The following is a 21,251-nucleotide window of genomic DNA, read 5'->3' on the forward strand; positions in this document are numbered from 1 at the left end:
AACTCCTTTATCTATCCATTCCTTCCAAAAGAAAGGAACCTTGTTTATTAATATATGAGGGTTATACCATAGTGACATGTGAAAAGACAAAGTAAAAGGAATAGTTGTAACTTATCCAATTCTACCATGCATTTAACAGTGGAGATTATTATATCATCTATTTTATGAGATGGAAATGAGGTTAAAGAAAGTAAAAGAGACAATCGGAATGGATATACCATAACTTCCTCAAAAAGCAACCATATAGGTTTATAATCAGAATTTTAATATAACCAATTACATCCTTGATGAGAAATAAAAGATTTATGATAGGTGAGAAAATCAGGAAACAAAACTCCTCCTGGGTCTTTAGTACTTTTAAGTTTTTTGAGAGCAATTCTGGGATGTTTATTTGACTATAAAAAGGTAGTCAATAATTTGTCTGAGAGTAAAAAGTGAGAGGAAAAATAATTGGGAGCATACTTAAAGTGTAGTTAATTTTAGGAGAAACCATCATTTTAATAGTTTCGAGACGACCCCACCAAGATAAATTAAGAGGGTGCCAGGTATGCAGCAACAATTTAAGAGATTTAAGAATTAGATCAGCATTGCACTGAATAGTATCTGTCAACGAGGTATATAGATCAAGTCCAAAATACCTAATCTTTGCCATTGCCCAGACTAGAATGAAAGATTTAGCAATGTCAGGAAGTGCATATTTATTAAGTGGTAATAATTCAGTCTTTTGTTGATTGATTTTATAACCAGAGAATTGAGAAAAAAGAGTAATTAGATCAATAAGGTTGGACATTGATTGATGGGGACTAGACAAATATAGAAGAATATCTTCCGCATAGGCCGAACATTTAATTTCCAAATCTTTGTAAACAATAGCCTTTATATGAGTGTGAGATCTAATTTATTTTTGTTTATTTTTATTTGATACCTTTGTATCCCACATTTTCCCACCTATTTGCAGGCTCAATGTGGCTTACATAGGACCGTAGTGGAGCTCGCCAGTTCCGGAATAACAAATACAGGTGTTATTGTAGTAGAATAGGTTCATGTAAGGTAGGTAAATTAGGAAACTTAGGGAGGAAGAGGGGAGTTGGGGTGTGTCCATTAAGATTTTTGGTTTTGTTGTGTTGCAGGTGCTCAGGATTTTATGTTGGGTCGGTGGAATATGCCTTTCAGAACAGGTTTGTTTTTAGTTCTTTCCGGAAATTTAGGTGGTCATACGTTGTTTTTACTATTTTTGGCAGTGCGTTCCATAGTTGTGCGCTTAAATAGGAAAAGCTGGATGCATACGTTGATTTGTATTTGAGTCCTTTGCTGTTTGGGTAGTGAGGATTTAGGTATGTTCGTGCTGATCTTCTTGCGTTTCTGGTTGGCAGATCTATGAGGTCTGTCATGTATCTTGGGGCTTCGCCATAGATAATTTTATGAACCAGGGTGCAGATTTTGAACACAATACGTTCTTTGATTGGGAGCCAGTGCAGTTTTTCTCGGAGGGGTTTGGCGTTTTCAAAATGTGTTTTTCCAAATATAGGCCTGGCTGCTGTGTTTTCAGCAGTCTGAAGTTTTCCTTATGATTTGTTCTTTGCAGCCCACATAGATTCCGTTGCATTAGTGGCTGAGTACCATTGATTGTATCAAGTTGCAGAATATTTCCCTCGGGAAGAATAGTTTCACACGTTTAAGTTTCCATATTGAGTGAAACATTTTCTTTATGGTAGATTTCATTTGGTTCTCTAGTGAGAGGTTCCGGTCGATTATTACTCTGAGAATTTTCAGGCTGTCTGCGATAGGAAGGGTGTATCCTGGGGTGTTTATATTAGTGGATTTGTATGTGTTGTATTGGGATGAGATAATGAGACAGTGTGTTTTTTCTGTATTGAATTTTAATTGGAATGCGTTTGCCCATGGTGTTCAGACTGAGCTTGATTTCATTGGTGATTTCTGCCAGATCGTGTTTGTAGGGGATATATATTGTGACGTCATCAGCATATATGAATGGGTTAAGGCCTTGAGTGGATAAGGACTTGGCTAGAGGGGTCATCATGAGGTTGAAAAGGATCGGTGATAGTTGAGATCCTTGCGGTACTCCGCAGTGAGGTTTCCAATGTGATGATATGTTTGTGTTAGCTTTCACTTGATATGTTCTTGTGGATAGGAAGCCCTTGATCCATTTGAGTGTATTTCCGCTGATTCCGAAGTAATCTAAGAGCAGGGCTTTTTTTGAGGGGGTACTTGGGGGTACTGAGTACTGGCACCTTTTCCATTGTCTGCTAAAAATGACCCATGGACCCCAAGTTTTAATGAAAGAGCTCAGGCTCTATACAACAATTCTGCCTTGTCATAGATTCAGTGACTGGTTGCAGGGGGCCTGACTATTGTGGGATGAGTCCCTCAGTTTTCACCCCACCCCTGAAGGGTGGCCTAGCAATGGGGTACCGGCACTTTTTTTGCTAGAAAAAACACACTGTCTAGGAGTCTTAGTAATATATTATGATTGACCATGTCGAATGCACTGGACACGTCAAATTGTAGGAGAAGTATGCTTTTACCACTCGCTATTTCCTGCTTGAATTTAGTTAAGAGAGTAAGTAATACTGTTTCAGTGCTGTGTTGGGGATGAAATCCTGATTGTGATTCGTGTAGTATTGTGAATTTGTCTATATAATCATTTAGTTGTTTGGTTACCAAGCCTTCCATTAATTTGACTACCAGTGGGATAGATGCTACTGGATGGTAGTTGGTAATGTCACTTGTTTTTTTCTTGGTGTCTTTTGATATTGGGGTGAGTAGGATGTTGCCTTTTTCCTTAGGGAAGGTACCTTGTTGAAGCATGAAGGTTAAGTGGGATGTGAGGTCTGTTATGAAGCAGTGGGGGGCGGATTTTATTAGGTAGCTGGGGCAGGTCTCCAATTGACAGTGACTGTTGGAGTACCTCTTGATCACCTGGGTAACTATATTGGCGGTGAGGAGAGCGAAATTTGACCAGATTCGGTCCGCTGGGAGTTCACCAGGGGATGGGTCCAGTTCATTGATGAAGTTTTCGATGTCTGTGTTATCCTGAGGTAGCGTTTTGCGTAGGTTTGCAATTTTTTCGTTGAAGTGTTTAGCAAGGTTGTCTGCAGATGGAATGTCAGTATTGGTTGTGGTGATCGGCGTTGTGTCTAGTAGTTTGTTCACGAGATGGTATAATTTCTTTGTGTCTTTGTAATCCAGCCCTATTTTAGTTTTGTAGTATGACCTTTTGGTTTGTCTTATTGCGTATTTGTATGTTTGTCTTTTTTTTTCCATGCGCATTCCAATTTCCTGGATTGTGTTTTTAATTTTTTCAGTCCTTCGTTGAACCAGGGTATCGAGTTGTGTCTATGTGAGGTTCTTCTTTGTAAGGGTGCTATATCATCTAATATGTGTTTACATCTTTTGTCCCATTCTGAGAGGTAGTAGATGGAGTCCGTTTGTGTTGTCCAATCGTTATTGTATGTCTGCTTCCAGAATGTTTCCACGTCTATTTGGCCTCTCGTGGTGTAGGATGTGTGTTCCCGTGTGTGGAGAGAATCTTTTTTCCACCATTTTAGGGATAGGTTTAGTTTGTAATGGTCGGTCCATGGTGTTTCTGTCCATTTATTTTCTGTAATTATTAGGTTCTGGTCCGTGGCCGATTTGTATGAGATGAGGTCGAGTGTATGCCCTTTCGTATGGGTTGGTTGCGTGTGTGGCCAATTAAGATCACATAGATGGAGGAAGTCTTTGCATTCTTGCGCATTGGTAGAGTTTGGGTCGTCTAGGTGAAGGTTAATGTCTCCTAGTACTATTACATTGGAGTTGGGTATGCAAGTGTTTGAGATGAAGTCCATGAAGTTTGACTGGCTTTCATTCCAATTGCATGGTGGTCTGTAAAACAGGACACAGTTTAGGTGGTCGAGTAAGGTTTTGTGTTGGATTCTGATTGAGGCTATTTCGAGTTGGGTTGTTATGGATTCGCCTGTGGTTTCGATGGTGAAATGGGATCGGTACATGAGCGCTATGCCTTACGCCTCTTTTTTCCTTTCTGGTCGAGTGATTTTATATCCTGGAGGGCATAGGTTTAGGATGATTGGGTCCTCTTGATTATGGATCCAGGTTTCGGTGATGAAGAGTAGATCCAGTTTTGCTGACATGATCCAGTCTGTTACTATTGTTGTTTTGTTTACTATGGATCTGGCATTAACGTAGCCTACTTGAATATTGTGGTGTGGGTCTTCAGTGTTTGGTGTTATGTGGACTTTTGTCAGTTGTTGTTTCATAGTTTGTGAGGGGTTTTTATGATCTTTTTTTCCCTTCTGTTGATGGTGGCCGTTTGATTGTGTTCTTTCTTCATTATGGTTGGTATCGGTGTGGTGAGGTGTGGTGTATCTGATTGGACTTTGGTAGTTATGCAGTATGGGTATCGTGTTAATTTCTGCGAGTGGGGTGGTGAGTGTTAGGTGGATTAGCGATAAGGAGTAGGTAACTAGGAGTACTTTAACGGTGTTCATTGTGATTTCAGTTAGTTTGGAGTAGAGCGTTAGAAAGTTTAGTATTTCCTGAGTCTTGCTCCAGGCATCTCGTCAATGTGATTGACCATAATTGTCCATAGTCACTGTCCAGAGATGATGCCCCAGGGCATTGAGATTCTTTTATTTTGAGAGCTGTATCACTGGTCTAGTAGGGATCATGGGAGTGCAGTTCAGGGGTCAGGGAGCCAAGTGCAAGAGCAAGAGCGAAGAAGCAAAAGCAGTCCAGTAAACAAGCAGGTTATCAAGGTTTTGCAAATAAAATAACAATTAAAAATAAAGATAAAGATAAAAATAAAAATATGAATAAAAATAAGAATAATTCTTCATCAGGTGCGATTTTATGTTACTTACAGTTTGTTGATTAGCCAGTGTTCATTTTTTTTAATGATTTTTTATATGTTCCACGTGTGTGGTTGGTGAACAGGCTGCTCGTCCTTCCGGGCGGCACAGCACTCACTGCCCGCTGACCTTCTTGGCGCCAGCTGCGCCGAACCCACGGGAACGCTCCAAGCCACGTGGCAGGTTCGTACACGGGCTTGGGACTCCGGGATTGCGTCCCGTTCAGATCGGGTGGGATGATCTCCGCCGGGTCTGGTCTCGGGTGCAGAGCTTGGGCCCTCTTCCACTGTATGCACCCGGGCCGGGGCCTTCAACCGAAAGATCACTTTCTGAGTGAATCCGGAGTCATCCGGGTGCTGGACCATTCGGAGGAATCCAATACTGGCATCCAGGAGGTCAACACTTCTCAAAGGAATTCGCAATTAGGTCCACTGAAGGATTCCAGTACCAGAAACACTGGGGGGGGGGGGGGGGGACTGGAGCAGGTAAGAGTGAGGTTCATACTATAGAGGATGCCAGAACCAGCAGCAATTGCAATCAAGAGTGGTTCAAGTGCTATCCTATATAATAATTCTCACCTCCAACAGGATGTGCCTGGGACCGTGCCTGCCGGAAGTGGTCTGCTAGGCAGGCACGCACTGACCTCAGTGACATCAGTGACAGACAATTTGGCAAAGCAAAACAATCTGAGTGCTGGCCATTAGGACACAGGGTTGATAGGAGAGTTTTAAAAGACTGAAGGAACCAAAAGTGTTAAATGGGGGGAGGGGGGGAGTTCTGAACGACTGAAAGACATGAACATTTGGGAAAGGAAAACAATCTGAATGCTGGCCATTAGGACACAGGGTAGATAGGAGAGTTTTAAAAGACTGAAGGAAACGAAAGTGTTAAACTGGAGAAGGGGGAGGGGAGTTGTGAATGACTGAAAGACATGCAAATTTGGGACAGGAAAACAATCTCAATGCTAGCCATTAGCACACAGGGAGAGTTTTAAAAGACTGAAGGAACCAAAAGTGTTCGGGGGGGGGGGGGGGGGGGGGCAAGTTCTGAATGAATGAAATAAATGAAAATTTACGAGAGGAACACAATCTGAATGCCGGGCATTTGTACACAGGGTAGATAGGACACTTTTTTTAAAAAAATGAAGGACGTGAAAGTATTACATCTTGGGGGAGAGGTGAGGAGGAAAGCGGTGGGGTATCCGGATACTGGGCGTTAGGGCCACGGGGGTACATAGACTTTTGACAGCCTTAAGGAACCCAAAGTGTGGGAAGGAGGAGGAAAAGGAGGGGAGGGAACGGGGTGAAGGGCATTAGGAACAGGGGAGGGGGCCCTGTCACACACTCTCATTCTCACACACACACTGTCACACACCCGCACATTCACTCTGGCTCTCTCTCTCAAACATACACACTCCCAGGAAAACCTTGCTAGCGCCCGTTTCATTCGTTCCAGAAACGGGCCTTTTTTTACTAGTATTAAATAAGTACGGAGAGAGGGGCAGCTGTGCCTAGTGCCACGATTAAGGACAATCTTATCTGACAATAAATTATTGGTGATTACTCTAGCAATTGGGTTAGCATACAAAGTTTTAATTTTTAGCAAAAATTCAAGGGGACATCCAAACCAGGATAAGGCCTCAAATAGGTAATTCCATTCAACCCTGTCGAAGGCCTTCTCCGCATCTGGGGAAAGGGCCACAACGGGGGGAGAATAAGAAGACGCTATATGAGATAAATGCAAAAAAAGCCGTGTGTTATCACTAATAAGTCTACCAGGCATGAAACCTACCTGACCCTGATGAATAATTTTAGAGATGATATTTTTTAATTCAATTTGCAAGGATTTTAGCATACAGTTTATAATCTACATTTAATAATGAAATGGGATGGTAATTGGCAGTGCTTTTTTTTGTAGAAAAAAAGGTACCAGTACTCATTATGGGTGGGATCACCATCTATGGCCCCGCACCCTATGGTAGCCACACCCACAGTAGCCACACCCCTTATATCAGCTGTGGCGCATATAAGCAGTATCATTAAAAATACTACACCAGTATAGGAGCAAAAAATAACTTTTTTTACGTGAAGTTGCAGCGCCAGCATTAGTGAGAGGACCAGGCTCGCCTCCTCCTGCCTTCCTTTCGTTCCCTCTCAGTGTCCTGCCTTCCTGTGACATAGTTTCCTGTTTCCGCAAGGGCGGGACACTGAGAGGGAACGAAGGGAAGGAAGGAGGAGGCGAGCCTGGTCCTCTCACTAATGCCGGCACTGCGACTTCACGTAAAAAAAAATAATAAAAGATTTAAACGCGTCAGGGGGGGGCTGTCGGGAAGCTAAGGGCGGGCAGGTGGGGCTGGGGGGGCTAGAACTCGATGGGGGCTTAAAAGGGGTGTCGCGGGTGGCAGGAACAGAAAGCAGGGCTGGGGAGCTTAGGGCGGGTAGGTGAGCCTAGGAAAAAAAGGTGCCGGTACACCGTACCGGCACAAAAAAAGTACTGGTAATTGGATACCAAAACAAGGTCCTTATTAGGTTTAGGTGTCACAGTAATAATTGCCTCAGAGGCTGGGAGATATATTTTCAGGAGATAAATCTTTAAAGAGATTTAAGAGGATAGGAGAAAGGTCTTTTTTAAACAATTTATAGAACTCAATGGGAATCCCATCTGAACCCGGGGTCTTCCCAATCGGGGTGTCTTTAATGGCAGTGATAAGCTCTTGTTCAGTAATCTGAACCTGAAGAAATTTGATATCACTTTCCGCCCACTTAGGGCTATCTAATGAGGATAAAAAATTATTTGTTAAATTTTTAGATTGAGGAGATTCAGACTGATATAATTCAGGAAAGGCCGAAGGCGCACCGAGTGAAGAACACGCATTTCGCTGCCGCTGCCGACGCACGCCGCCTTAACCCCGACTCCGAGGACGATACGCTTTTTAAATTTTAGGAGGAGGGGGGTTCCTGGTGCTGGGAGGGAGGGAGGGAGGACGGGCCTGTGGCCTGATGCTTGTTGGGTTGGAGGGAGGGCGGGAGGGAGGGAGGCCGAAGGGAGGGAGAGTGGGCGGACCAGCGATGGCGACGGCGCATGTGCCAAGGGAGAGGGCTCTGCGTGCCCTCTCTGGCACGCGTGCCATAGGTTTGCCATCACTGTTCTAGAAGATAAAGTAGACCAGTTCAGGGTTAATGCGACTGGTGCATGATCAGAGACTACAATTGGTGAGATATTGGAGGTGATTATTGTCTCTACTAGACTATTAGAGATTAAAAAATAGTCCACTCTGGAGAAACTCTTATGAGGAGAAGAAGAAGAATAAAAAGTTTATTCTTTAGATGTCGGATTACATAATCTCCAGGGATCAATGAGATGTAATTGATCTATAAAAGAGTGTAAAGTGATAGACGATTTTGAAGGTGACACCTTACTTTGAGAATGTCTGTCAAGATAATAATCTAAAGGAATGTTAAAGTCTCCTGACATAATAATGGGAACAGATTCCAATGACTGTATTATTTGAAAAAGATTGGAGAAAATTTCAGGAGAGTCAGCATTTGGGGCATATAAATTCACTAACAGTACTGAAACATTATTTATAGACACTTTGACAATTATCCATCTACCATTTGGGTCAATAATCTGCTCTAAAATATTTGCATTAACATCTTTATGAAACAATATTGAAACTCCATGCTTTCTACCAATAGAGGGAGAATCTATAGAGGATGAGATCCAATTACATTGCTTAATAAGAGGTAAAGTAGAGGGAGAGTGAGTTTCTTGCAAAAAAAATTATTCCTGGTTTAAGTTTTTAAGATAAATAAGTATCTTCTTATGTTTTATGGGATGACTTAAACCATTTACGTTCCATGTCACTATGTTAATTGGAAATACAGAATTTTTGAGCCATATTAATCTACAGGAAGAAATGGAGACTCAGCACATAGCCCATTACAAAGAATAGCCATAAAGTAGAGTTGAAAAATATTATGCATATCTGACAAATTCCCTCCAGTGGTCATCTGGTCATTTAGGGCACCTTTTTATGCCTTATTCATTCTAAAAACAGGTCTAGATCAAAACATTGAAGTTTTTGCCCTAGACCAAGAGGGCATAGGATGAAGGTGAAAGGGGATAGAGTCAGAAGTAACCTGAGGTAATATTTCACAGAAAGGGTAGTAAATTCGTGGAACTGCTTCCTGATGGAAGTGGTGGAGATGAAAACAGTATCTGAATTCAGGAGAGGTTGAGACAAGGACATAGACTCTCTAAGGGTGTGATAGGGATAGTAGATGACATGGATGGGCAGACTGGATAGGCCATATGGTCTTTGCCTATATTTTTCGCTGTTTCTATGTAACATATTATTGCAATTTAGTAAATAGGGGCCTACATCCGATGCTAAAATATGAGGAGTTGGCAACTCTTTATCTCACTAATAAAAAAGAAACATGAAAAATGACAGAGGATAAGGCCATATAGCCTATCCAATATGCCTAGCCACACCAACTAATAAGCTGTACAATCTCTCTCTCCCACAGAGATCCTCTGTGCTTGTCCTATGCCTATTGCTTGTTTGCAGTCTTTTATATTTATTAAAGTAGATTCAAAATATAGCTATAGTAATTTAGAAAAAGTTGAAAATCTAAAGGGTTTGTATTACCTTTAGTTTGCTGCGAGGTTTAATCTGTTGACCTCAGCAGAACAGAGGAAACATGTCAAATGCAGACAGTTTCTTGCTGGACTGATTCTTGGAAGGCACTCTTCATTAGTAAAATAGAGTTTGAGACTGTTTACATATTTTTACAGAAAATATTTTTCTTTTGAAGGATCATGAAATTTCATGTGGCAAAGCGGAAGTTTAAAGAGACATTACGCCCTTATGATGTGAAAGATGTGATTGAACAATATTCAGCTGGTCACTTAGATATGTTGTGCAGAATAAAGAGCCTTCAGACACGGTGAGTGAGAAATTAACATCTATGAATTTCTGTGCATAGCCTGCTTGAAGCTTTTATTAACATCCTGAGCTTAACACCCTAGTGGGCCCTAGGCATACGCACATTTGTGGGCCCCTACCATGGACTCCTATTTATTTCTTTTATAAACCCCATTAACCCAAGTCACATTTAATCTTTCCTTTTCTTCCTCCAAGAATCTTCATTCATGCCTCTCCCCTTTCACTTTGGGACTCATTTTTGAATGAAAGAAAACATCCAAAAAGTGTCATAAAGCATCATTGGGACGGATTTCTTCTCAAAATATCCAGATCAGTATTTTTGAAACCTGTTTTGCAGACGTCTGTCTATGCATTTTGTCTGTAGTGCGTCCAAATCACAAGGGGGCATGTTGGGGCATTTTAAAGGCGGGATTAGGGCGGGCTTAGGGCATGCATAGCACTTGGAGGTTTCACAGCTATAATGGAACAAAATGAAAACGTCACTTCCTTGTGATCAAACAAACGGGGATTCCTGCCCATTCTAGACCTAAGAGCCCTGAACAAATTTCTGGTCAAGGAAAAGTTCAGGATGATTTCCCTGGGAGTCCTTCTTCCTCTAATTCAGGAAAATGATTGGCAATGCTTTTTGGACTTAAAGGACACCTGTACCCACATATTTATACTTCCACATCATAGGAAGTATCTCAGATTTTGCATGGGGAAATGCCACTTCCAGTATCGCGGTTACAATATCCTGCTCAGTCTTCTGCCAAACAGTTGTTCTTGCTGGGCAGGTATGTGGCACGGAAGTCCATAATATGAAACAGAGCCCATTGCCACATGCTGACCATTTGTTATGATTGGGGTCTGAACCCCTCTCAAACTTACCTCTTTCCTGGGGGTCAGCTTCTTAGCTGGCTTCTGTTTCTTTTGTCTGTCCTTTCTGAGCTGGCTCTGTCTCTCTGTGCTGGCAGCTTCCAGCAGCATGGGGTTAATTGTTTTACTTTACTACAGCTGTGTGGGTGGACTGAGTTAGCTCTACCTCTCTTTGGGTGTACTGGCTTCAAGTGCTTCACGGTGTTGCATTGGTGTGGGTTGGGCCTCTCTGGGTCAGTGTGCTTTTGCCTAGGTCTAGGGAGTGTGACATCATCAGGGAGGGCCTTGATAAGGAAGTGGTGTTGTTTCCTTCAGGGCCTTTGCAACGGTGGTGTTTGCTTTAGGTAGGGTGGTGCAGTGTGCACTTCTGACTTTGTGTCTAGTTTCCCTGCTTGCTTTTGCTAAGGTCCAGGTTAGTGTTAGTGCAGTGTGCACTGGTGACTGTGTGTTTAGCTTTCCTGCTTTTCCCTTATGGTTCCCCTGCTTTTCCCTCTTGGTTTTGGAAGCATTGCTATGTGTAGGGCTTTGGAAGCTCTGTTGCTGATAGAAGTACTTCAGGGTTTGGTGTTGTTAGGAACAGCAGAGTTTGCTGTTAGAAGTACTTCTGGTGTTTGTGCTATTGGGAGCATTGCAGTCTTTGCTGTTGGTGTTTGGTGATTTAGAATCACTTTTGGCTTATGTGTTAGCTTCCCTGCTTTTTCCTTGTGGCTCCCTTGTCTTCCCTTTTAGTGCTAGGAGCTCTTCTGGTTGCTTGCCAGAGTAGTGCTTAGGAAGCTCCTTGTTAGTTTTGTATCTAGCTTGCTAGAGCAGTGCTTAGGTAGCTTGTTAGTTTTGTGTTTAGCTTGTTAGTGTAGAGCTCTGCTTGGTGCTTAGTAGCACTTGTGTTAGCTTTGTGTTTAGTTCCCTGCTCTGTTAGTTTAGGGCTTAGGAAGTCCCTTTCTTGAGCAGGGCTTAGGAGCTCCTGTTTAGTATAGGGCTTAGGAAGTCCTTTTGTCAGTTTACTGTTAGGAACACTCCTGCTGGTTTAGGGCTTGGGAGCACGTAGATCAGTTTAGGTTTAGGAGTACTTCTGTTTCCAGTCCTGGTCCCTGTGTCATCCGGTATCCAGTAAGTCCTGCCGGCTACTCAAACCCAGGAGCTCAACTCCTGGGGGGCTTAGTAGCTAAGTGCAGGTGAAGCTGTGTGGACCAGTCCGGTGTGCTCCAGTCCAGTGTTCCAGTCCTGTGTCCTCCAGTCTGGGGAATTCCAGTCCATGTGTTCCGGCTCGCTGGGCGGTGCCTGCAGTCCCTGCCGGTGCCGGTGTGCTTGCCCAGTGTTGGTTGGTGGGTTTTGCCTGCTGCTGTCGCTCCTCGTCAGCAGCCCAAGGGCTCACGTTTGCTCCAGAGCCTGGCCCCGCGGGCTCTGAACCTGAGAACCTGACACCATTTCTGATACAAGGGATAAGAACCCTGTGACAGAACAGTATGTTTTAAACCTGTAAAATTGCCTTAATTAACTCTTGAAGTGCATTTCTCTAGTTTGGCCAGCAGGTGGTGTATGTTTAATGTTAAAACTGTTATTTAAAAAAAAGTGCATGCCCTCTTTTAGTTTTACTTAGTGAAGAAGTGAATATACAGTACTGTGAGCAGTATACTTTTAAAACTAGTTGACTATTCTCTGATTGGCCTGGAGTTTGAAATTACCCAGCAGTTGTTGCTGGCTGTTGCTTCAGTCTTAGCCCAGGAGAAAAGAGAGACAGATCTCTTTGCTAAGGCTTGGTGAATTATATGTCCTGATCTTCCCAGGTACTGTTTAGACAGTATGCACATGTTTAGTTAGCATTATAATTGATCCATAATTCAGTTACCTGTTATTGTTTGCTGATTGCAAAGGTGTTTTTTTTTTGTTCATTGTTCCAGTGTGACAATAAACCTGTTTAGTTTGTTGATTCTGCCTGTCCAGACTGATAAAAAAATCCTGGTGGTTTGTCTGTTGGGTCTGTGAGTACTTTTTGGGAACTGTGGGAGTGCTGGGAGTGTGGCCCCAGTAACCTAGAAATTGCTGGGGATAATTTGAGAGCAGAAGAGTCGCCCAGAGTTGGTTGTGACCCAGTCAGTGGGAGGAGAGTGCTAGTGTAGAGCACAAATGGCAGGTGCAAGCTGTGCTGGGGATAGACCTAAGTGGCCGCGGGGTAACCCCAGGCAGGTGGCTAGGTGTTTCTTGACAGACCTTGTCCTTCTTTTGGTGGCAACGTGGTGGGATTATCAGACTCAATGTGTGGAGTGATGGTCACCATCCACAGAGTGGTTCAGAGTCTTTTTTATATGTGTAGCCTCCAGACACAGAGCACAGTGAACAAGTGCAGCAGTAACACGGTCCCTTTCCTGTTCAGAGTTGTTGTTTTTTTTTGGTAGTGTTAGGAGATTAGCAGTTTGCTGATGGTGACTGGCAGCAGCCAGCAGACACTGGAGATACCTGGCCTAACACAAGAGCAACCAGAAGGCCTCAGCGAGGAGGAGACACAGGACCAGCCTGCACAAAGTTCTCCTGAGGGGTGACTAGACTCCTTCTGGACAACGGCCCTTGTGCTGGAAGGGCCGGGTCACGGGTGCCACACCAGCTGAAATCCGGCAGATCTACATGATAGAGCAACAGCAGCTAGATCAGCTGCAGCGAGAGGAATGGGAAGATTGACAGCGACTGGACCAACAACAGCTGCAGTGAGAGGAACAGGAAGAGTGGGAATGAGAACGTGAATTCCAGCTGCAGAAAATGAAGTTGGAATTGGAAATGGCTTGTATCCGAAGCTCCAGCCCAACCCCTGCATCAAGGCCAGAAGCAGGATCCACAGCCCGAATTGGGCAGAACTTGTTTTTGCAATTTGATGATACCAGAGGTGACATAGATGGATATCTAACTGCCTTTGAAAAAATGTGCTGCCTCAATGAGATTCCTCGGAAAGACTAGGTTTGCTATCTGGGAAGAAAGCTCACTGGTAGAGCACTTGAAGCATGGGAGATGTGCAAGTTATTTCTGACAAAGCCCACAAGTTATTCTAATCTCTGCCACATATTAACTACAAATTCAATTACAGGCATGTCATAGGTATCAACTTTCCCCTCCCAATGTTCTCTTTTTAGGTCAAGGGGCCCTCTCACTCTCCAGCTATAAAGCAGCTTAAATGGGGAGAACCCTATAGACTTCTGAGGTACTTCTCTGTATGCAAACAGTAGGTAGGGTAAGTATTTTTCCCAGTCATGGTCCCCTGTTTCTACAAAAGTCTTTAACATATGCTTCAATGTCCCATTAAATCTCTCCACTAACCCATTAGTTTCAGGGTGATATGGTGTGGTACGTATGGATTTCACTCCACAGTGTGCCCACAGATTCTGGATCAACTCAGACATAAACTAGGTCTGAAAGTATTTCTCGTGCATATCCTACCCAGGAAAATATTTCTAGCAGGGCAGTGGCAATTTTCTCTGATTCTATGGAGGATAAGGCTACCTCTTCAGGATATCTGGTAGCAAAGTCCACCACTGTCAATATATATCTTTTCCCAGTCCAGCTAGGGACAGCTAGAGGCCCCACTATATTCACAGCTATTCTCTCAAAGGGCTCAATGATAATGGGTATAGGTTTCAGGGGAGCTCGGGGGTGATCTTGGGTCTTACCCACTCTTTGGCACACATTGCAGGTTCAACAATAGTCAGCTGTGGCTTGAGATACTCCTGGCCAATAGAAGCTCTGGGTCAATCTAGTGCATATGCGTGTCACCCCCCCGATGTCCTGCTAGTGGAATGTCGTGTGCAATCTGTAAAAGTTGTTCTCTGTATGCCCTGGGCACTATAAGCTGCTTGCCTGCTGTCTAGGGCCTATTAGGATCAGCAGGATCATTCTCTTTGTACAACAAACCACCTTTCCATAGGATATGATCTTTACCAGTGTCACTGATTGCTTGCCCAGCCCCAGGGGCGTAGCCAGACACCCAATTTTGGGTGGGCCTGGGCCCAAGATGGGTGGGCAGAAGAACTCCACCTTGTCACAGAAGTGATTTAGTCTCTCCCTCTCTCGCCTGTATACCATATGGTCTCTCAAACATCCCCCCTCCACCACACTTATCTTTTAAATAGCAGATTTTCACCGGCAGCGAGCAGCATCTAATACACACTGCTCATGTTGGCCCCACAACATATATCAGTCGCTGCTCGCTACAGGCAAAGATCTGCTATTTACAAGTTATGCAGGAGGGAGGTTTTAGGAGTTTTCAGCTGGTAGGGCTTGGGAATCCCTGCCAGCCACATCATAGATGTGCTGCTACTGGATGGGTCTGAGCCCAAAGTTGGTGGTCCTGGGCCCACCCGGGCCCACCCTTGGCTACGCCACTGCCCAGCCCTCTGCCTCAGGGCTTCCAGGTCAGAGTCAGAGCGCTGTGTTTCCTGAAAAGCATGTCTCTGTCCTATATCAGTATCCATATATCAGTATCCTGCCTGCCTTCAGTTATTGATGGTTCAATTGCTGTTTCTACTTATCACCTGAAAATTCAATTGCTTTTCCTGCCTAGCACCTGAAAGTACCTCATACTTTATTTATGGCCCCTATACACATCTTCTTCCTAGCCCTGTCCCTTCCCAATCTTTTTCCTCACCCCCTACCACTGTCCTTTACAGGAACTCACTGCCCATCCTTTGATTTCATCACCTCACCTTCTCTTTTACCCCCTTCTTCCTTCTCTTCATCTCTTTCTTCCCTCCATTGTGTCTTCCCCATTTTACTTAAGTTCCTCTCGCCTTCGACGCCTTCATGACTATACCTCTCCCACTCTCCTCCACTCTCTTTTACTCCTTCTCTTACTCTCAGCTGGTGACATTAATCCCAATCCTGGTCCTCCTCTCCTGCCTTCTTCCTACTTATGTAGGCCACATCGTGACGTCTCTAATCTCATCTCTATTCCTCTTCTTCCCCCTTCCCTCTTACCCTTCTCTTGCGCCCTATGGAATGCCGCTCCATCTGCAATAAACTTCCCTACATTCATGACCTCTTCATTTCTCGTTCCCTCCATCTTCTTGCCTTAACTGAAACTTGGCTCTCCCCTGATGACTCTACTTCTGTCGCGGCCCTTTGCCATGGTGGCTATCTTTTCTCATACCCCTCGCCCTGTCGGCCGTGGCGGTGGCGTTGGATTGCTGCTCTCTCCCTCCTGCAAATTCCAACCTCTTCTTCCACCCCAATCTCACTGTTTTTCGTCCTTTGAAGTCCATTCCATCCGCCTCTTTACTCCTCTGCCTCTCCGACTAGCAGTCATTTATCGACCCCCTGACAAATCTCATTCATCCTTTCTCACTGACTTTGACGCCTGGCTTTCCTTCTTTTATGAACCTACATCCCCCTCCATCATCCTTGGTGACTTCAACATCCACGCTGATGATCCCTCTGATTCTTATGCCTCCCAATTCCTTGCCTTAACATCCTCATTCAATCTTCAGTTGTGTTCCGCTGCACCCACTCACCAAAATGGTCACTGTCTCAACCTTATCCTCTCCTCTAACTGCTTTTCCTCCAGCTTCTGTTCCTCAGATCTCCCCCTTTCTGTCCATCACCTATTAACCTTTACACTTAAGCACCCTCCTCCCAGTCCCACCCAATCTCAACCCCACATCTAGGAATCTTCAGGCTATTGACCCCCTTACCCTATCCTCTTGTGTCTCTAACATTTTCTCTACCACCACTCCATCTAAGTCTGTCAATGAAGCTGTTTCCTCCTATGATACTATTCTTTCCTCTGCACTGGACACTCTTGCCCCTCTCACGCCCCGTCCTACTTGGTGTACCAAACCCCAGCCTTGGCTGACCTCTAAAATCTGTTACTTTTGTTCCTGTTCCCGCTCTGCTGAACGTTCTTGGCTTAAATCCCTCACCCTTGCCGACTTCATTCATTTCAAATTCATGCTTAACTCCTTCCAGTCTGCCCTTTCACTTGCCAAACTGGATTACTTCACTCAATTGACAAATTCCCATGGCTCCAACCCTCGACTTCTCTTCGCCACACTGAACTCTCTTCTCAAGGTACCTCCGCCCCCAATTCCCCCATCTCTTTCTCCTCAGACCCTAGCTGACCACTTCCACGATAACATCCATAAAATCAACCTTGAATTTTCATCCAAACCCTCCCCACCCTCTCTCTCCCTTAGTCCTCACCCCCTACTCTCCTTCTTCTCCTTCTTTTCCTCCTTCTCAGAAGTTTCTACTGAGGAAACTGCCCTTCTTCTTTCCTCCTCTAAATGTACTACCTGTTCCTGTGATCCCATTCCCACTTATCTACTTAACACTATCTCTCCTACTGTCATCCCTGTCATCTGTCACATCCTTAATCTTTCACTCTCCACGGCAACTGTTCCTACGGTCTTCAAACATGCTGTTGTCACTCCACTCCTTAAAAAACCCTCACTTGACCCTACCTGTGCCTCCAACTATCGCCCCATCTCCCTTTCCTCTCCAAATTACTTGAACGGGTCATTCACTGCTGTTGTCTTGACTTTCTTTCTTCACAACCCATTCTTGATCCACTCCAATCTGGTTTTCGTCCTCTTCATGCTACTGAAACTGCACTTACCAAAGTCTCTAATGACCTGCTACTGGCTAAATCCAGAGGTCTCTATTCCATCCTTATCCTTCTTGACCTATCTGCTGCTTCTCAGTGCAACTGGCACTTATCATCACTGTGTGGGAGGCGAGTCCATTTCTGTACAGCCTTTGTTGCTCGCTTCATGAGAGGCTTGTTGCTAACAAAGCCCCTTACCAAACCTCCCACTATGACATGGGATCTCCATATAGTCCTCACCCAGCTGATGAAGTCTCCTTGTGAGCCTCTAAATTCCTGTCATCTGAAGTTTTTGATCAGGAAAGTTATGTTTCTGGTGGCAGTCACTTCAGCTCACAGAGACAGTGAGCTCCAGGTCCTAGTAGCTCATCCACCATATACTATGTTTCAACACAACAGAGTAGTTCTCTGCATGCACTCCAAGGTCCTCCCTAAGGTAGTGTCAGAGTTACATCTTAACCAGTCAATGTTCTTCCAACATTTTTCTCCAAACCACATGCCCAGCCTGGCGAACGTGTATTGTATACTTCAGACTGAAAGCAAGCCTTAGTCTTCTGCCTGGAGCGGAGTCAAGCCCATAGACAATCCACCTGGTTTTTTGTTTCTTTTGACCCTAACAGAATGGGGGTGGCCATCGACAAACGCACACTTTCAATTTGGAAAGCTGATTGCATCTCCTTTGCTTATGCCCAGGTTGGGCTGACTCTTGTGGGTCATGTAATGGCTCACAGTGTCAAAGCCATGGCTGTGTCAGTAGCCCACTTGAGATCAGCCCTCCCTAAAGGAGATTGTCAAGGCTGCAATGTGATCTTCAGTCCACACATTGCATCCCACTACTGTCTTGATCAGGATACCTCTCATGATTTAACAACTTTTAATAACTTTGTGTCATTAGCAAATTTGATCACCTCACTCATTATTTATTCTTTTTTAATATTTTATTTATAAAACTTATACCACGCTTAAACCCAATCAGCTAACAGCATGACTAGCATAATATAATCAAAATCAAACACACAATAACAAACACAACAGTTTTATCACAGAATGTAAGTACCACAGAACATTCCCATAAACAGTCTGGTGAAGCAAACATAAAACTTTAAACTGAATCTTAAATTGCACAGCCAATGTAGCTGCTTCAAAGTGGATTAACATGATCCCACTTCGATACACCTGCAATATCCTCGCGAAGGCATTCTGCACCACCTCAAGTACTAGAAACTCCCAAATATCCACCTAAAAACATACATAGAATAATTTATATAAAATAAACTAAACAAAACATCACATTTTCACAACAATCCATCAATAAATAAAAAATGTTAAAAGTAACCACAGAGATTCATCGAATACCCGTAAAAGCCTGCACGAATAGATATGCTTTTAATGCCTTTTTAAATTCCTATTCCGGGTCATTTATAAACATTTAAAAAACAGTGGTCCCAGCACAACTATGAGTGTGTGTGCATGAGTCTGTTTTATTTGTCTGTGTGTGTGTGTAGTTTTCTGTTTTCATTTTACATATATATTTTGTGTATGTGTGGGTGGGTTGATGTGAGTTGGTTCTGTGTGCATCTGTGATTGGGAAAGCAAAGAAGAAGGGAGAAGCAGTTTGAAAGAAGCAATTCCCTAGCAGCTATGTTTCAGTGTATCGCTGTTTTCCATGCTGCAGAAGCTGGAACTACTTTTCCCGTATAAATAACTGGGGTATTTGGGGGGAACTTTATATCTCTGGAACACCCAATTCAATCTCAATGTGTCTGTTCATCCGTTTTTCCCTGTACCAAATGCCCTGCTCTGTTAAATTTTCAACAAGTTATTTTGCCTCTCAACAGATTTGCCAATATTCTCTGCCCCTTATTTATAACTTCTTTCCAACATTCCGTAGGGTTGGAAAGAATAAAAAATACTAAAGTGCATGAGATTTACACGTGTTATTGGATTTTCTTGCACAATTTATATAATCTGTACATTCCTTCATTGCAATGACATCTAGATTGTGAGCCCTCTAGGGACGGAGAAAGTACCTGCATATAATGTACAGTGCTGTGTATATGTAGTAGCGCTATAGAAATGATTAGTAGTAGTAAAAGTAGTAGTATTTTTATGTTTAGTTTCAGAGTTAGCAATTTTCTGAACGTTTCTCTGGTTGAATTGTATTTTGCCTGACACCATTCTCATACTGCATTTCTCAATGCAATATTTAACAGTTAGTTAAACCAATCTAACATCTAGTCCAGTATCCATAGAAGAGATTCTGACTCATTTCCAACTATTTAATACAGGTAAGTAATGAGCAAACTGTATATGTGCAATGATGAAATAAGAGAAATATCAGGTAGAGTCTGTCTGAACTGTTTCTTCTGTTAATTGCACGATTCCGTGGGAATAAATACAGGTATATGATGAAGTGATGAATACTGGATTATTGATTATTGAAGTATGAGCAAAGTGGGTCTCAAGAGGACTGGAGACAAGAGGTCACATTCAACATTTACCCTATAAACGTAAAGATTACAGGATCAGTCAAGAAGTATTTCACATTAACTGTAGATTGTCAGTATAATACATACAATGTAAATATGCACACAGTGCTGTGGGGGTAGAACATTACCTGCATTCTAAGAACTTTTCTTCCTTCCCTTTGCAAGGAAAAGGAATGATTACTACTACTACTACTACTATTTAGCATTTCTATAGCGCTACAAGGCATACGCAGCGCTGCACAAACATAGAAGAAAGACAGTCCCTGCTCAAAGAGCTTACAATCTAATAGACAAAAAATAAATAAAGTAAGCAAATCAAATCAATTAATGTGAACGGGAAGGAAGAGAGGAGGGTAGGTGGAGGCGAGTGGTTACGAGTCAAAAGCAATGTTAAAGAGGTGGGCTTTCAGTCTAGATTTAAAGGTGGCCAAGGATGGGGCAAGACGTAGGGGCTCAGGAAGTTTATTCCAGGCGTAGGGTGCAGCGAGACAGAAGGCACGAAGTCTGGAGTTGGCAGTAGTGGAGAAGGGAACAGATAAGAAGGATTTATCCATGGAGCGGAGTGCACGGGAAGGGGTGTAGGGAAGGACGAGTGTGGAGAGATACTGGGGAGCAGCAGAGTGAGTACATTTATAGGTTAGTAGAAGAAGTTTGAACAGGATGCGAAAACGGATAGGGAGCCAGTGAAGGGTCTTGAGGAGAGGGGTAGTATGAGTAAAGCGACTCTGGCGGAAGATGAGACGGGCAGCAGAGTTTTGAACCGACTGGAGAGGGGAGGTGACTAAGTGGGAGGCCAGCAAAAAGCAGATTGCAGTAGTCTAAACGAGAGGTGATAAGGGTGTGGATGAGGGTTTTGGTAGAGTGCTCGGAAAGAAAGGGTGGATTTATGGATGTTGTAAAGAAAGAAACGACAGAAACGAATGATAGTAAGGGCAGGGTTAGGAAGGGCCCCCCTAAAGTATATGCAGAAATTTCATTCTGAAATACGTACATACATTTTATCCATGGGGTTAAGAATTCCCATAGCACCAGCTTGCCACTGAATTTTCAAAGGTACACTCCAACGGGTGTTTATGTTTAAAAATTGTCTTACAGGACCACAGATACTGGGAAGCTACCTGTGAGGAATGAAATCATAGGAGCCAGCTCTGTGGGTCCCAGTGGGTGCTGAGCAAGCTTTTACATTGTGTTAAGGGAGGGGTAACTTATATTAGTAAATAAGTACATAAGAATTGCCATACTGGGAAAGACCAAAGGTCCATCAAGCCCAGCATCCTGTTTCCAACAGTGGCCAATCCAGGTCACAAATACCTGGCAAGATCCCCAAAAAAGTACAAAACATTTTATACTGCTTATCCCAGAAATGGTGGATTTTCCCCGAGTCCATTTAATAATGGTCTATGGACTTTTCCTTTAGGAAGCCGTCCAAACCTTTTTTAAACTCCGCTAAGCTAGGCTGTCTTGGCGCACCTACTCATTTTGAAATGTTGGCACCTATAAATGAAATG

General features: G+C 43.5%; 1 protein-coding gene across 1 annotated transcript in view; it reads left to right on the plus strand.

The window, feature by feature from the left end:
• Positions 1-21,251, plus strand: part of KCNQ5 (potassium voltage-gated channel subfamily Q member 5) — an 846,390-nt gene that overhangs the window by 811,368 nt on the left and 13,771 nt on the right. Inside the window, 1 exon segment of the mRNA XM_030199036.1 lies at positions 9,689-9,820. Coding sequence (XP_030054896.1) covers positions 9,689-9,820 — 132 coding nt within the window.

Source organism: Microcaecilia unicolor, chromosome 3, assembly GCF_901765095.1.
Source record: "Microcaecilia unicolor chromosome 3, aMicUni1.1, whole genome shotgun sequence".
Taxonomy (NCBI): domain Eukaryota; kingdom Metazoa; phylum Chordata; class Amphibia; order Gymnophiona; family Siphonopidae; genus Microcaecilia; species Microcaecilia unicolor.